The following is a 17088-nucleotide window of genomic DNA, read 5'->3' as shown; positions in this document are numbered from 1 at the left end:
TCCCATGCTCGTGACATCCTCTGCTCACCTATTGGTGCCTACCAGGTCTCTGGCTTCCCTTCTACGTAACTCTCCTAAGCACCCCTTCTCACTTTCTCTGCGACTTTACATTCCCACCATCTCCACAACGGTGGCTCCATCTTACCTGTCAGCGAGTAGAAGATGGTGGCGTTCTCGCCCTCGTCTGGGTCCTTCGCCAGCAGAGAGGCTATGAACGTGCCCGACGGTTTGCCTTCCTGCACCTGCAGAGGGAATGTGAGGTTGAAAAGAGATCCTTGTTAATGGTTAAAGTTTATGGGACAGCAGCGAGGTGTAGTTAAAGAATCGTTGCATTAAACTGCTTATGAAGCCATCTAGTGGTTGGACTCAGAATGACACTGTGCTGACTTTAAAAATTGATTCTTGGTGCCAACAGTAGGAGGCGCTACCAGGACTCATGACCATGCCCTCAAGGCGCCACAATATACCCCCATCTTCAGATTCTCTTTTCTGCCGTTGGATTCGGAAGAAGATGGATAAATGTGGCAAGATGCTGGGAAACATCAGTGGTAATCCTAATGGGGCGGGAAGGTGGCAACCCACGGTAAGGAGCGGCTGAATATATCACTGTAACGCAGTCTCATCAAACCACGACTCAGAAGTGGCTAGAGAAGGCTGTCCACTGGGTGGGGAGGAGTATGGGGGGGTGGGTCTGGGGGCAGTTTGCGCGGGAAGGACAGACTCTGCCACCTCCTCCCTCCGAGATTTATAAATAAGAATCCCAGTTTTTGGTTTTTACTGAATTTTACAGATAAATACAGACAGAACACCATTTATTGTCCGGCTTGTATTTATTTTTACATAAGGATACATACAGAAAAGAGGCTCTGGGGTGAAAGATTCTAACTATTGTCAGTCATGAGGGTTAGGTCACTAGCTGTGCAGAATGACATGTGGGGAAGTTAAACATTTTACAAGCATTTCTAATGCAGGTGTCCTACAATGCAGATGTTTTCAAATGACTTTATTGTACTATAAATAGCTAAAACCCACTGGGTCTTCAAGCCTGAGTAAGCATTACAAAACAAAAGTGGAAATATACCCAGTGCAGCTTCATTGTGTACACTGAGTACAAAATAAATATGGATAAATGAGCAACAAATAAGTAAAGATAAATATAGACAGAAATGTCAGAAAATAAACACCATACAAGCAGAAGCCCTATTTTTAAATTTGCAAAGCACCTGTCCTTCCTACTGTCTTGCACACTGTTCCTAACAGCTGTTGGTGCATCGGAGTGTGGACAGGTGGCGCTAAACCGTTCCCGTTCCCCACTGAGCTATTCTCACCCCTCCCCCACCCGCACCATCACACCAGTATGTGGTACCTGCACAGAGAACTCCCTCCCGGCCAGGGCGTGCAGGAAGGAGGGCGCGTTGTCGTTCTCGTCCAGCACAGTGACGTAAATGGTGCCGGTGGTGCTCCGTGGCGGGGTGCCACCATCCTGCACCATCACCGGAAGCTGGTAACTCGACTGGTGCTCTCGGTCGAGGCTCCTTCTCACGCTGACGTCACCTGAAAGAGATCATTGTCGCAGCTTGACACATGTGCGTCTTCAGTTCCGGCAGTGGGCAGGCTGGTGTGTGGACAGTTGTGGTGTGTCGTGTGTGCCAGTGAGCCTGACACCCCTGCTGAAAACAAGCGCGCGTGGCACGAGCCTGCCCACAGGTCCCACTATACAGATGAGTGGTGTGACATATGCCACCACAAGGCCTCGAGGACATGGGCGCGGGGTACTTTTGGCATAAGAAAGAATAAATCTATTGTGAGGTGACATCCATGTATGAAACCATCTCGCTGTGTTCAAGTCTTACGTTGTGTCAGATGGAAACTGGTGTGTCACAGCAAAGCAGTGAACTAAAAGATCACTGCACACTGGTGGAACCCCATATCTAGGTACCACAGCATCCTTCTGCACACAGGTGAGACTGCACGCCAGACAATCAAGGATGCGATTAGAAACAGGCTTGGCATCGCATCACTGAAGCACAGTACCCTTCCCCAAAGAGATACCCACCTCACACCACCAGGGCACCCTTCAGAGAACCGGCGACTTCACCCCCCGCTGCGAAGTGGGACTGGGCCACAAACATAACCAGAACTTCACTGTGTAAACTGATGGGCCATCAAGGGTCTCTCTTGAGAACAGGTTCAGGCCAAGTTAAGTGGCCACAGCATCTCTCGGGAAACAACCAAGACTCAAACATACAGTACCCTCACTTGTCTTCAGATGGATTGCAGATGAGCGGAGGTGTGCCAGCTGGGCACTCTGATACGCAGTGGCCATTGCTTGGGTGCAGCTGGGTTAGTGAGAGGAATGGCCCTGAGGCTGGGTGTGGATGTGTCAGTGTAAAAGTGTCCTTTGCTTTGGGTGTAGATGGGTGTGTGGTGGAGTGGCCCTTGGGTCAAGTGTGGATGAACGAGTGGCCCATGGGTCAGGTATGGATGAGTGAGTGAGAGAGTGGCCCTTGGGTCAGATGTGGATGAGTGAGTAATCCTCGGGTCAGGTGTGGCTGAAGGAGTGGTCCTCGGGTCAGAGGTGGATGAGTGAGTGGCCCTCGGGCCAGCTGTGGATGACTAAATGGCTCTCGGGTCAGGTGTGGGTGAGTGAGTGGGGAGTGGCCCTCGGGTCATATGTGGAGGAGTGAGTGCCCTCGGGTCAGGTGTGGATGAGTGAGTGGCCCTAGGGTCAGATGTGGATAAGTGAGTGGCTCTCGGCATAGATGTGGACGAGTGAGAGGCCCTCAGCTGAGATTTGGATGAATGAGTGGCCCTCGGCTTAGATGTGGATGAGTGAGTGGCACTCGGCTTACATGTGGATGAAGGAGTGGCCCTCGGGTCAGGTGTGGATGACTGAGTGGACCTTAGGTCAGGTATGGATGACTGAGTGGCCCTTGGGTAAGGTGTGGATGACTAAGTGTAGAAGTGGCCCTCGGGTCAGGTGTTGGATGAATGAGTGAGTGACCCTCGGGACAGGTGTGGACAAGTGAGTGGCCTTCCGGTCAGGTGTGGATGAGTGAGTGGGGGAGTGGTCACTGGGTCAGGTGTGACTAAAGGAGTGGCCCTCGGGTCAGGTGTGGATGAAGAAGTGACCCTCGGGTCAGGTGTGGATGAGTGAGTGGCCCTTGGGTCAGGTGTGGATGACTGAGTGGCCCTCGGGTCAGGTGTGGATGAATGAGTGAGGGAGTGGCCCTCAGGTCTGGTGTGGATGAGTGAGTGGAGGGTTGGCCCTTGGGTCAAGTGTGGATGAGTGAGTGGCCCTCAGGCCAGTTGGCTATCTGGTCAGGTATGGAAGAGTGAGTGTGGGAGTGGCCATGGGTTCAGGTGTGGATGAGTGAGTGGAGCAGTGGCCCTCAGAATAGGTGTGGATGACTGAGTGTGGAAGTGGCCCTCAGGTCAGTTGTTGGATTAATGAGTGTGGGAGTGTCCATCGGGTCAGGCGTGGATGAGTTAGTGGAGGATAGGCCATCAGGTTAGATGTGGATGGGTGAATGGCCCTTGGGTCAGGTGTTGATGAATGAATGGCCCTCAGGTCAGGTGTGGATGAGTGAGTGGCCCTCGGGTCAGGTGTGGATGAAGGAGTGGCCCTCGGGTTTGAGGTGGATGAGCAAGTGGCCCTCGGGTCAGTTGTTGATGACTGAGTAGCCCTGGGGACAGATGTGGATGACTAACAGCCCTTGGGGAGGTGTGGCTGAGTGAGTGGAGAAGAGGCCCTCAGGTGAGGCATGGATGAGTGAGTGGGAGAGTGGCCCTCAGGTCAGATGTGGATGAGTGAGTGGGCCTTTGGTCAGGTGTGGATGAGTGAGTGGCCCTCGGGACAGGTTTTGATGAATGAGTGGCCCTCGGCTCAGATGTGGATGAGTGAGTGGCCCTTGGCTTAGATGTGGATGAGTGAGTGGTCCTCAGCTTAGATGTGGATGAAGGAATAGCCCTCGGTTCAGGTGTGGATGAGTGGGTGGCCCTTGGGTCAGGTGTGGATGACTGAGTGGCTTTTGGGTCAGGTGTGGATGACTAGTTGGCCCTAGGGTCAGGTGTGGATGATTGAGTGTAGGAGTGGTCCTCGGGTCAGGTGTTGGATGAATGAGTGAATGGCCCTGGGCTCAGATGTGGATGAGTGAGTGGAGGAGTGGCCCTCTGGTCAGGGGTGGAAAAGTGAGTGGCCCTTGATTAAGGTGTGGATGAGTGAGTGTGGGAGTTGCCCTGGGGTCAGGTGTGGAGGAGTGAGTGGAGGAGTGGCCCTCGGAATAGGTGTGGATGAAGGAGTGTGGGACTGGCCCTCGGTCAGGTGTGGATGAGTTACTTGAGGAGTGGCCATTGGGTCAGGTGTGGATGGGTGAGTGGCCCTTGGGTCAGGTGTTGATGACTGAGTGTGGGAGTGAACCTCAGGTTAGGTGTTGGATGAATGAGTGTGGGAGTGTCCCTCGGGTCAGGTGTGGATGAGTTAGTGAAAGAGTGGCCCTCAGGTAAGTGTGTGGATGGGTCTTGTGAGAGTGGCCCTTTGGCAAGTTAAGGATGTGTGAGTGGCCCTCCGGTCAGGTGTGGATAAGTGAGTGCCCTTGAGGCAGGTGTGGATGTGTAATTGAGGGTGTGGCCCTTGGGTCAGGTGTGGATGAGTGAGTGGGGAAGTGTCTCTCAGGGTGTGTGTGGATGAGTGAGTAAAGGGGTATCCCTTCCATTTCAGCATGAATGAGTTACTGAAGGAAAGACTCTTCTCCTTTAGTGCTCATGCATTGGTTAGTGGCTTTTCTTTCTGGCTGGATGGATGCTGGTTGAGTGGACAAGTGCTTCTTCTGTTTGACTTCAGTTGGGCTAGTGGGAGAGTCCACCTTGTTGTGTGTAGATGGATCAATGGAGTGTTGCTTCTATAAAACTATTAATGATTTGGTGGAAGAATGTTTCTTCTGTGCAAGTGTTCACAAGTGCCCCTTGTGCTTCACTTTTTAGGATTTTGAAGATTTTGCAATGACATATCACTGCAGTAATACCATTCCTAGCACACTAATATCACTACAGTAGTACCATCTCTAGTAAACTGACATATCACTGAAGTAGTACCATCTCTAGTAAACTGACATATCACTGCAGTAGTACCATCTCTAGTAAACTGACATATCACTGCAGTAGTACTATTCCCAGCAAACTGATGTATGAGTTGACATATTAATGCAGTAGCATTATGTGTGATAATGACATATCACTCCAGATGTAAACGTACAATCTCTGGTGAGTTGATATATTCCAGCAGTAACATGATCTCTGCTGACATATCAGTGCAGTAGCATGATGTCTGCACGTTGAAATATGACTGCAGTAACATGATCTTTGGTGACGCATCAGTGCAGTAGTACGATGTCTGACGCGTTGACATGTTACTGCAGTAACGTGATCTCTGGTGACACATCAGTGCAGTAGCATGATGCTTGACGCGTTGACATGCTACTGCAGTAACATGATCTCTAGTGACGCATCAGTGCAGTAGTACGATGTCTGACGCGTTGACATGTTACTGCAGTAACGTGATCTCTGGTGACACACCGGTGCAGCAGCGAGTGGGCATGCTACTGCTGTCTGGTGAGTTGACATAGCAGAAGCAGAATTCTTTGCCCAGCTTCATGATGATTGGTTGAAAATGTAAGGTGTCACTGGAGGAGATGTGTTACTGGAGTGTTTGCCTCCGTCAGTATCAGTGAGTTCAGGAGATGCCTTGACCCTGACAGGTGAGTCTACAGTGGGGAGGCAGCATAGCCTCCCAGGTGTGTCTGCTGGATGAATGTATGGAGAGAGCTTCTCACCTGTCTGCGCGTTGATGGAGAAGTTGGGGTCATGCTGCAGAAGACGGTAGGTTAACCTGCTGTTGGGCCCAGAGTCCCTGTCCGTGGCCATGACTCTTCCAACTGGAGTCCCTCCGGGCTGGTTCTCGGAGATGGTGAAAAAGTACCTCTCCACGCTTAGCTTGGGCACATTGTCATTCTCGTCGGTGATGGACACCCTCACGGTGGTGGTGCCCGTCTTCTTTTGGTCATTTCCACCGCTCGAGGCCAGCACTGTCAGTATGTAGAGGTCTTTGGTCTCCCTGTCCAGTGTGCTTTTAACAAATAGCCATCCTGTCTCCGGCACAATGCCAAAGCTTGCCGAGTCACCATCAGAGCGGAGATGGTAGGTGACCTGGGAAGCACCATTGTCCTGAGACAAGGCTCGAACTTGCAGAAAGCGTGAATTCACAGGCGTCCCTTCCTTCACCTCAACGCGGTACGTGAGTGTGTCGAAGATTGGCCCGTTGTCATTTTCTGCTTGGACATGCACGAAGAGTGTGAATGTTGAGCTCAGCTGCGGCACACCACTATCCTTGGCTAAGATCTTGAGGTCGTAGCGGGAGCTCGTGTCATACTGCAGAGCTCCAATCAGTCGGACTCGCCCTGAGGTCCGGTCAATACTAAAAAGGCGCTCCCCACTGGGGACCAGGTCAAACTGGATGTGCCCATTAGGGCCACTGTCTTGGTCTTCAGCGTGGAGTGTGTAGATGGTGGAGCCAATCTCTGTAGCTTCTGGTATCAGGATGGAATCAGACGGTGTAGCAAAGGAAGGTGCATTGTCGTTGACGTCTGAGATGGTGATCTTCACTCGGGTGTTGCTGTAAGCTGGCGGAGTGCCACTGCGGGCCTGGACATCTAGCATTATGGTGGGGTGGGCTTCGTGGTCCAGTGGGATGTTGGTGCGGATCTGCCCAGAGCTGGAGTCCATGACAAAGTACCCCGTAGGGTCACCAGACGAGATGGAGTAAAAGATGTCCTCTGTATGACCTGTGAGGAAAGACAGAGATAGAATATAAGAAAAGACATAGCAGAGCTTTAAAATATATCCGATTAAAGGAGAATTGACCATTAAAGTGGAAAGTATGACTGTAGAGGAACATCAAACGCTACACAAACTCTTGATGGACTCTTGTCAAGTACAAGGGGGTTGAATGGTATCGTTCACCCAAGACGTAGTTCTGACACAAAGCCAGATCCACACCCCAAGCTGTGAGGAGGTGAAACCATCCTCATAGGAGTCTGCATTCCTGTCCTTCCTAGCAGAGGGACTCATGACAGAAACCCTGGATGATGTATACGTCGTGTTACCTGACGGACGCTGCAATCCTTGGTCACAAGCCGGCACTCTAGCTGTGAACGACTGCACTTTTTGGTAACCCAGGCTTAGAGTCCATGTCTCAAATGGTAATGTAGGGTGAGTGGGCTATGGGGAACTGTGTGTGAAGAAACTGTATAGGATCAGATACTATGTAGAAAGGAAACAGAGCACTGGCTGGGGAAAGAGAGTGACAGCTCTGGTGAGAGGAATGAGTGCCGAGACATACTCTGGAGAACAGAATCAGAGCACTGGCAGCGGGGACGAGAGCGAGACCTCTGGTGAGAGGATTAAATCTGCTGGCACGGAAAGCAAAAGAGCTGCGGCCATGGATCAGAGACCTTGCTGTAGGGTTAGGGTTGAGAGAGCAGACTGGCTGTGGCGATAGGGCTGAGAGCTGGCTGTGGTGCATGGATCAGAGAGCTGGCGGTGTGGTTAGGGTTGAGAGAGCTGGTAGTGCGGCATGGATCAGAGAGCTGGCTGTGGGGTTAGGGTTGAGAGAGCTAATGTGGGCCATGGATCAGCGAGCTGGCTGTGGGGTTAGGGTTGAGAGAGCTGGCTGTGGTGCATGGATAAGAGAACCGGCTGTGGGGTTAGGGTTCAGAGAGCTGGTAGTACGGCATCGATCAGAGACCTGGCTGTGGGGTTAGGGTTGAGAGAGCTGGCCGTGGTGCATGGATCAGAGAGCTGGCTGTGGGGTTAGGGTTGAGAGAGCTGGTATTGGGTCATGGATCAGAGAGCTGGCTGGGGGTTAGGGTTGAGAGAGCTGGCTGTGGTGCGTGGATAAGAGAACCGGCTGTGGGGTTAGGGTTGAGAGAGCTGGCTGTGGTGCATGGATAAGAGAACCGGCTGTGGGGTTAGGGTTGAGAGAGCTGGTAGTACGGCATGGATCAGAGACCTGGCTGTGGGGTTAGGGTTGAGAGAGCTGGCTGTGGTGCATGGATCAGAGAGCTGGCTGTGTGGTTATGGTGGAGAGAGCTGGTGGAGTGGCATGGATCAGAGAGTTGGCTGTGGGGCTAGGGTTGAGAGAGCTGGTATTGGGTCATGGATCAGAGAGCTGGCTCGGGGTTAGGGTTGAGAGAGCTGGCTATGGAGCGTGGATAAGAGAACCGGCTGTGGGGTTAGGGTTGAGAGAGCTGGCTGTGGTGCATGGAAAAGAGAACCGGCTGTGGGGTTAGGGTTGAGAGAGCTGGTAGTACGGCATCGATCAGAGACCTGGCTGTGGGGTTAGGGTTGAGAGAGCTGGCCATGGTGCATGGATCAGAGAGCTGACTGTGGGGTTAGGGTTGAGAGAGCTGGTGGTGTGGCATGGATCAGAGAGTTGGCTGTGGGGTTAGGGTTGAGAGAGCTGGTAGTGGGTCATGGATCAGAGAGCTGGCTGGGGGTTAGGGTTGAGAGAGCTGGCTGTGGTGCGTGGATAAGAGAACCGGCTGTGGGGTTAGGGTTGAGAGAGCTGGCTGTGGTGCATGGATAAGAGAACCGGCTGTGGGGTTAGGGTTGAGAGAGCTGGTAGTACGGCATGGATCAGAGACCTGGCTGTGGGGTTAGGGTTGAGAGAGCTGGCTGTGGTGCATGGATCAGAGAGCTGGCTGTGTGGTTATGGTGGAGAGAGCTGGTGGAGTGGCATGGATCAGAGAGTTGGCTGTGGGGCTAGGGTTGAGAGAGCTGGTATTGGGTCATGGATCAGAGAGCTGGCTCGGGGTTAGGGTTGAGAGAGCTGGCTATGGAGCGTGGATAAGAGAACCGGCTGTGGGGTTAGGGTTGAGAGAGCTGGCTGTGGTGCATGGATAAGAGAACCGGCTGTGGGGTTAGGGTTGAGAGAGCTGGTAGTACGGCATCGATCAGAGACCTGGCTGTGGGGTTAGGGTTGAGAGAGCTGGCCATGGTGCATGGATCAGAGAGCTGACTGTGGGGTTAGGGTTGAGAGAGCTGGTGGTGTGGCATGGATCAGAGAGTTGGCTGTGGGGTTAGGGTTGAGAGAGCTGGTAGTGGGTCATGGATCAGAGAGCTGGCTGGGGGTTAGGGTTGCGAGAGCTGGCTGTGGGGTTAGGGTTGAGAGGGTTGGTAGTGGGCATAGTTAAGAGGGCTAGTCTTGGGGCATGCTTAAGAGAGCTGTGTTTTGGGCTTGGTGTAAGAGAGCTGTCTGTGGGATATGGTTTTAGAGAGCTGTCTGTGGGGCATGGTTTAAGAGAGCTGTCAGTGGGATATGGTTTAAGAGAGCTGTGTTTTGGGCTTGCTTTAAGAGAGCTGTCTCTGGGGCATGATTTAAGAGAGCTATCTTTGAGGCCTGTGTCAGGAGATCTGTCTGCCTGTGAGTGTGGGTTAAGAGAGAGTTAGCTCTGGGGTATGGATAGAGAGCTGTCTGTCGGCTGTGGGTTTAGACAGCTGGCCCTGGCTATTGAGCAAGAGAGCTAAACGTGGTGTGAGAAGGAAGAGGGTGAAGAATGCTAAGTGGTATTTTTAAGGAAACGGTCTGTGGGGGTATGCTTAAGAGGGCTGACTTTTGGATGTGGTTAAGAAATTGGTTTGTAGGGCCTGGCTTAAAATAGCCGGCTACCTTTTCTTTTTTTTACGGAGTTTTATATAGCGCGAACTTGACCCAAAGGTCTCGGGTATCAGAGCTACATAGCACCAGTTGCGTTACATTAGGACACATTTCGTTTTTGTTAGGTACGGGGAGATTAAGTGATTTGCCCAGAATCATAGGATGTTCAGCGTTGTTGCCGAGACTCGAACCCAGTTCCCCAGATTCGAGGTCGACCGCTGTAGCCGTTAGGCCAACTCCGATCCCCAACCTATGGATAAGAGGTTTTAAATCTTACCACGATTTCATACAAACCCGAGACTGAACACATTTATTTTAACTCATAACACGGTTTCCACTTCAATAGAAACTTTAATAGAAACTGTTGATTTACTTTCTGAATGAAAGGTTATTTTTTGCCAACATAGATGCGAGCTGTGCCTGTTGGGTCTGGATTGGGAATCATCCACCGAGGTGTAATGCATGTGTGTGAGTACTGGTTTGTATGCGAGTACTGGTTGTGTATTCTAGTTGCCATACCCTGCTCGTAAAGGAGGTGTGCGAAATCGCATCTTTTTTCTTAACCGTTTCAAGAAATTATGCTTCCATCATCAGTCAACCCTGCTCTAATTTAGGAAGGAGTTGAAGAGTTCCCTCTTTGAAGAACACTACATCACAATGCATTAACCGTCCACAACCCAGATTCGTCTCCTCTTACTCATTGACTTTAAGCCTACCTGCGACCATGTACGGGGCTCCACCGCCTTTTGGCTAGGTTCACGTTATTGATATACATGCATGCATATTGTTGGGCTTCACCTGCATCCAGTGTCACTTTTTTCACCTGAATGTGCACTTCCGGTACAAAAGTGCAACAGTCTACTGACAGGACACTGGTTTGAGCTGAAACTGTCTCTCAGAGAGTTTTGTCCCCTTAGTACTCACCTCTTTAATTTCAAGAGGGATGTGTTTTGTTCCTATGTGTTAATGCTTTGTACCGTTTCCAAACTTTGACCATACACCAGTCCTCCGCGGAGTGCATGATGAGGTCATACAAGTAATTGCCATGGGCGCTCATCTTTAAAAGGACGGGGGATTGCCACTTAGTACTGATCTGGTTGACCATGTTGCCTGCAAGTTGCATTTATCGAGGCTATGTGTAGCACACAGTGTGAAGTGGTATTAGGCGAACATTAGTGTTACCTGGGGGGTTGTGCGCCCAGACAGTGCCCACACTTGCCCCTCTGCTGATGTCCTCGGGCACAGTGAAGAAGTACTGCGGCTGCTCGAAGAACGGTGGAGAGACGGATCCTGGAACAATGCTGATGTTGACGCGGGCGTTGACCAGTGCAGACAGGCCAGCTCCATCCTGGGCACTGACCACCAGCTGGATGAGGGAATTAGCTTTACCGTTCAATGCCCAGGACAAGGAAATAACACCTGGAGCAAGAGAGACAGAACATCAGGCAAGAACACAACTATGGCAATCATTGGAGACCAAGCTAACACCCATTCAAGCCTATCCTGGAGACATAGCAGATGGTTAGAACAAAACTTCTGTGACACCAACCTTCGCATTCATGGAGACCAAGCTTACAGCCTGTCTGGCCTTACTAGAGACAGAGCAGACGTTAGAACTAAACTATGGTAACATGAGCACCAGCATTCTTTGGACACCAATGAGATATAGTCATTGGAGACCAGGCTAGTTAGTATTTCACACAAGAACATAGTCTATGCTGTGGGGTCCTCAGTACTGGCTCACTCTGCATACATGGCCAATCTACCCTGAAAATGCTCTTCACACCCCAGCACCATCGGCTGCCTATCCTGAGCGGTCTCACCTGTCTCCTTGTTCAGAGTAAAGAGCGGCGGAGAGTTCCCAGAGATGATGCGGTAGGCCACTCGTCCATTGACACCTTCGTCCTTGTCGTGGGCCGTCACCTTGACCACAGCAGTGCCGGGCATGCTCTGGGTACTGAGGCTCACGGCGTAGTCTACCGGGTAAAATACTGGCCGATTGTCATTGATGTCATCTAAGAACACCTTCACGTAGGCCATGGAGTTAAGTCCACCCTGTGGAGGAATCACAAAAAGAAATCAATGACACAATGCTACAACTTGCTTGTGCGAGCGCCAAGACCACTCGAAACAAATGCAATACATCGCCAAGTGAACGCGGTCTTCAATGGCATCTTCTCACTGTGACTTCCAGGTCCCTTTAGATTTTTATGTCTGGCTTGACAGTGCAGCTGTGGCACGAAATATTGTTTCCAACTCTTTAAAATATACATAAACTGGGATTTGGTTCCAGTTGGAGTATTCTCTCTCACCTCATGTGATTGGCTGTTTGGTGTATCCTTTCCACCGCCTATAGAGAGCTTGCATTGCAATACATGAGAGGCTATTTTACATCAGAAAAAGTAAATATTTTGGTCAGGAATCAAAATGCAGTCCAGAATCTTTGGCTAGTCCAATGTCTATTTTTATTTGTAGTTAAAACGCTGATTATCTTATAACCTACCAGTACTGTGCATAGCTCCGTATAAGAACACTAATAAGCAATCACCTGCAATCACCTGATAAATATTGTGAATACATATTGTAATATCCTCCACTGTGATTACATATTAGAAAGGAAACAAATCTTCTAAGAAAAGAGCTATGATGCTGTGGTGCTAGCGAGGACTGAAGTCAGACCGAAGACCAAGAAACATGAGATTCGACTTTAGTCCGTGAGCAGATACTGCTATAGAATGTTAAGATGGTAGTCCAGTAACTCCAACGTTGTGTTTCTAGCTGTGTTTAAAAGTTAATAGTACATTGAATGTTTAATGACCTCAAACTATGGGGTAATGGTCATGGTAAAGAATGGTAGGATGTAGCCCAAAAACCACTGTGCTGTGCTGTAAACCATGACTGGACATTGCTAATGAAGTGTGAGATTTAACACTTAGAACTCTGAGGCTGAGACTGGATCGTGTTCTAAAACCAAAAAGTAAGAGGGGCCGGAAATAAGGGCAGCATCTTAGCCCAAGTGCAACGAGGAAGGACGACGACGCTGCATTGCGTCTGTGCTTACGCAACAACACGGATCTCTATGAGATATCACCATTTACGTTTAAGCTGCGACAGTGCCTGTAATTAGAAAAATATAATATACCATATACAATGATCGGTGAAGTTGGTTCAATAGCTCTGATAGGTTCACTTTAAAAAAGGAGGCGTTTTTCAACAAGAACCCTGAGGTTGTGTGGTTTGCTTTTATGGGTTAAAAAGATAGAATGATTGACTCTTAGACTATGAACTGAGACGTGTTCTTGTTACCTGTGATTTGATATTGACGGTGAATGGTGAATGTTTATTTCACGGTGTATACATTTAAGAAGTTTGCTGCCATTGACTATTAAGACAGACCAGTAACCTCTTAGATGAGGAGCCATGAGGTTGTCTTATTAGCTGTGATTGGATAACATGAAAGAACAGTAAACTCTTAGATGAGGAGCCATGAGGTTGTCGTGTTATCTTTGATTGGATAACATGAAATAACAGTGTGTTTCTAATACTTATCGCTTTTAGGTTGCGACTATAGCTGTGAATGAAATTGTAAAGCATGGTAAGATCTTATAGAATGAACCATGAATGTTTCATGAGCCGTGATTGGTTCCCAGTAAACAATATCACAAGTTAATAAGTTTAAAGCCTCAAGGACACTTCTGGCGTCTATCAATGGACAGCATCAACCGTCTATGGGTAACACCAGGATTGTATGGAACTTGGAAGCTGCAAAACTGCGCCGATCGAAACACACAAAACAAAACAAATAGTAATCATTATAACTGTTATTTTCTTCTTCTTCCTCCTGGTATTCTTATTATTACTACACTAGATGTCATTGGATGATGTTTCTTTTCTTTTTTCCTCTAGTCTCTGATGTCACTGAGGACTGCAGTTAACAGTAGCATTATTTAAAAAAAAGAAGTGCATTCTTTGGCTCTGTCGTTGACTCTGATTGAATCAATATACAAGCTGGAAAGAACAAAAGCCTGTGCCCTTCCGTGTGATTGGTTAATGCTAGAGGGCAACCAGAACCAGAAGGTGTGTCGTCAGCGGTGATTGTATAATGATACACAATGGCAGAGAACATGAGGTTGTACCATTAGCCATGATGGGATAATTATAAGGAATGAAAGTTCTTGGAAGTTGTGCTCTTCTCTGTGAAAGAATGGTCTTCATGTGCAATATATTTCCTGTGATGGTTTGATTAGCCTTTATTGGATAATGACAAAGTGGAGGTTTCGCTGAAGGCAGGAACAATATGTTTATGGCCTTCGATGTGATCAGAGGAACGATGCATGGCTCTCAGCATCTTCACGCTTGGGAGCCATAGCGTTCTTCCATCCTCCAGGTGGACCTCATGACCAGCAGAGCGAAGGCCTTACTGGACAGATGAGTGTCTTGGTTCATGCAATGGCTGAGTAGATGAATCGCCGGGTGATGCAATATAATCAAGACTGGAAAAAGATATATAAGCATCGACCTACACTGCAGCTTCCCTTCTTCGTCGAACCTTAACATGTAATGTTTACTGCTTTTCTCTGGTTTTGCACCAACTGGACCTCAGCTAAGGGAAGAGGCTCAGCCTGACAGCGATATGCTTAAGCACAGATCAAACAAGCATTGGAAAAACCAATCGGTCGCACCTTTGTAATGCGAGTACTGAGCAGTTGGTTTTGCCATTGTTTATCTGTAAAGGTAAAGTATAGTTAAAAAAAGTAAAACAAAAACAAAATTCCAAAATACTAGAGGAGAAGCAAACACATATCTTATGGTATCTCAAAACTTTACATTGAATTCAATATTTGCAATCTTTTTGAATGGCATCATTTATTGTTTAACTACGTTTCACTCGGGAAACTTTGAGCAGAATTTGAAACGAATAAGAAAGTGTCAGAATATAAAGGGAAATGCTTGCCAAGGCCTAACTCACTTTCTACAGAGCTCAGACATTTGGTCCTTGTAGTAACCCAGCAAACGGATTTATGGGTCTCCTGAGATGTGTCATGCTAAGTACACCTTCTGCCTCAGGTGCCAGCTGAGAGAGTGCAGCAAATGCCCCTTCTCCCAGCCCCATAAAAGCCTGTGTGTGTAAATGTAAATGTAAATGTAAAAGCTACTTCTATAGCGCTGCTACCACTCCAGGGAGTATCTTGGCGCTCACCCGACTCAGATGTACGAGAAGGGGGGGGGGAGTAGACACAGATTACATGCGGCACACTACATCTCAGACCATTGCTATACAAGCTGAATTGGACATAGAGTATACCCAAGTTTTTAATGCTTTCCTGTATTGGGTTTCATCCGACAAGGAGCGTAAGGAAAAGGGTAGCTTGTTCCATGCTTTAGCACCCAACACGAAGACAGATTTGCCACCTTTAGTTGTCAGCTTAAATTTAGGGATAGTCAGCAGGTTTTGGCCCGCAGATCTTAGACAACGTACCGGCTTGTATCGCTTAAAACCCTCAGTTAGATATTTAGGGCCTCGATGGTGAAAAGCCCTAAAGGTAATCAAGAGGACCTTAAAAAGAATTCTCTTTGCAATTGGTAGCCAGTGTAATGCATCCATTGCTGCAGAAGCTGATGATCTACGGGGCCAGCCTAATACTAGGCGGGCAGCTGCATGTTGGACCATTTGTAGTCTGTGAAGTACCGATCTGTTGGCTCCTGCATATAAACTGTTGCAGTAGTCCAGCCTAGAAGTGAGCAAGGCCACTGCAACAGTTTTCCTGGCTGACAGCGGCAGAAGATAAAAGAACTTTCTCAAGGCTTTGGTTATGTGAAAGCATGTGCCAGCTACTGCAACAGCTTGTTGTTTGAAGGACAGCTGATTGTCAAATTTAATGCCTAAGTTCCGGACTGATGTGATGGTATTGGGAGGAGGTACCTCACCATCCGGCCAACAACTTATCGGGGAAAACAGATTTTCTTTTCCGACCGGAAGGATTTCCGTCTTCTCGGCATTGCATTTAAGATGATTATCTGTCATCCATTTAAATGTTGCGGCTAGGCACTCTTTAAGATTTTCTTCGTCGGCACCTGCTCGATCCCTGTCTAGTACTAGGATAAGCTGGGTGTCGTCAGCATACGAGATAGTACTGATCTGGAAAGAAGTAATCAAATTAATCAGGGGAACCAGGTACAGATTAAAAAGTATGGGACTCAAACTTGAACCCTGGGGGACTCCCGAGGTAAGGGCCTTAGCTTCAGATTGATACTGGCCCAATACTGTGATTTGGTGTCTATCTCTGAGAAAGTTTCTCAGCCAGGTCAGAGCTGTCCCCTCTACCCCCGCGGCAGCTAAACGGTCCGCCAAGATGTTATGCGAGACCGTATCAAACGCTGCCGACAGGTCAAGTAGAATTAGGACCGCCTTCTTTCCCTGGTCAATGGCCAAACGGAGAGTCTCAGTTGTAAACAATAAGGCAGACTCGGTAGAGTGTTTTGACCGGAACCCTGACTGATTATGATGTAAAATATCATTAGTTTCCAGGAAATTTGTGAGTTGGATGTTCACAAATTTTTCCGTTAATTTAGACATCACTGGAAGCAGGGAGATTGGGCGTAGGTTGGAGAGAGTGGTAGGGTCGGCAAGGTTTTTTTTTTGAAGTGGTTTGCCCGCAGCAAGCTTCCAATCGCTAGGGACATCTGCCGTCGCTAAAGATGAATTAATAATACTGTTTACAATGGGGTTGATAGTTTCTGCCAGAGATTGTAAAGCCAAAGGAGGGCAAGGATCAAAGGGGGATCCGGATTTGCTCGCAAAAATGGCTTTAAGGGAGTCTTCAAGGGAGACAGGGGCGAAAGTGTCCAAACTAATTGGGGCCTTCACCCTCTCCCCTCTTTCATCTGCTTCTAAAATGGAGGGAGCTAGAGGAAAGGTTCTCACAATTTTAAGAATTTTATTCTCGAAGTAATCCGAGATCTCATTACATAGGATTTGAGTGTGCCAAAGCTAGCTGGTGCTTTCTTGCAGTATGAGGAATACAGGAGATAAAACAGAAACAACTCTTAAACTCTGTTCTTCTACCATACCCCAGCAAAAAGCATGCTTGTGCTTTTACAGATAAATGGGGCGGAGTGGCAAGTAACATAGCACAGGAAACTGCATTTAAGGGGAAAAGTAGTACACAAGTGAGTGAGCTATAAAACAAGAGGAACCCTCACAAAATGCTGAATGAAAAAAAGGAGTTCCCTAAATGTGACCAGTGCAAGGATTCAAGTCAGCCAGTCATAATCATTGTAAACAGCCTCTGCTCCAGAGGAAGGACATACACGGGAAGAGGAAGGCAAGCTATCAAATTAGAAGCAAGCAAATGACAGTGACAATATTGCAAACC

General features: G+C 48.5%; 1 protein-coding gene across 1 annotated transcript in view; it reads right to left on the bottom strand.

Annotated features, from left to right (window-relative positions):
• The window catches only part of DCHS1 (dachsous cadherin-related 1), a 357645-nt gene that overhangs the window by 47071 nt on the left and 293486 nt on the right, over positions 1-17088 (bottom strand). The window contains exons 4-8 of the mRNA XM_085623531.1: positions 11536-11767; positions 10895-11131; positions 5832-6839; positions 1367-1554; positions 146-242 (exon numbers count right to left, since the gene is read on the bottom strand). Coding sequence (XP_085479657.1) covers positions 146-242; positions 1367-1554; positions 5832-6839; positions 10895-11131; positions 11536-11767 — 1762 coding nt within the window. The remainder of the gene's footprint in view (positions 1-145; positions 243-1366; positions 1555-5831; positions 6840-10894; positions 11132-11535; positions 11768-17088) is intronic.

Source organism: Triturus cristatus, chromosome 8 (genome assembly GCF_964204655.1).
Source record: "Triturus cristatus chromosome 8, aTriCri1.1, whole genome shotgun sequence".
Lineage (NCBI taxonomy): Eukaryota > Metazoa > Chordata > Amphibia > Caudata > Salamandridae > Triturus > Triturus cristatus.
This window is presented reverse-complemented; position numbering and strand designations above follow the sequence as displayed.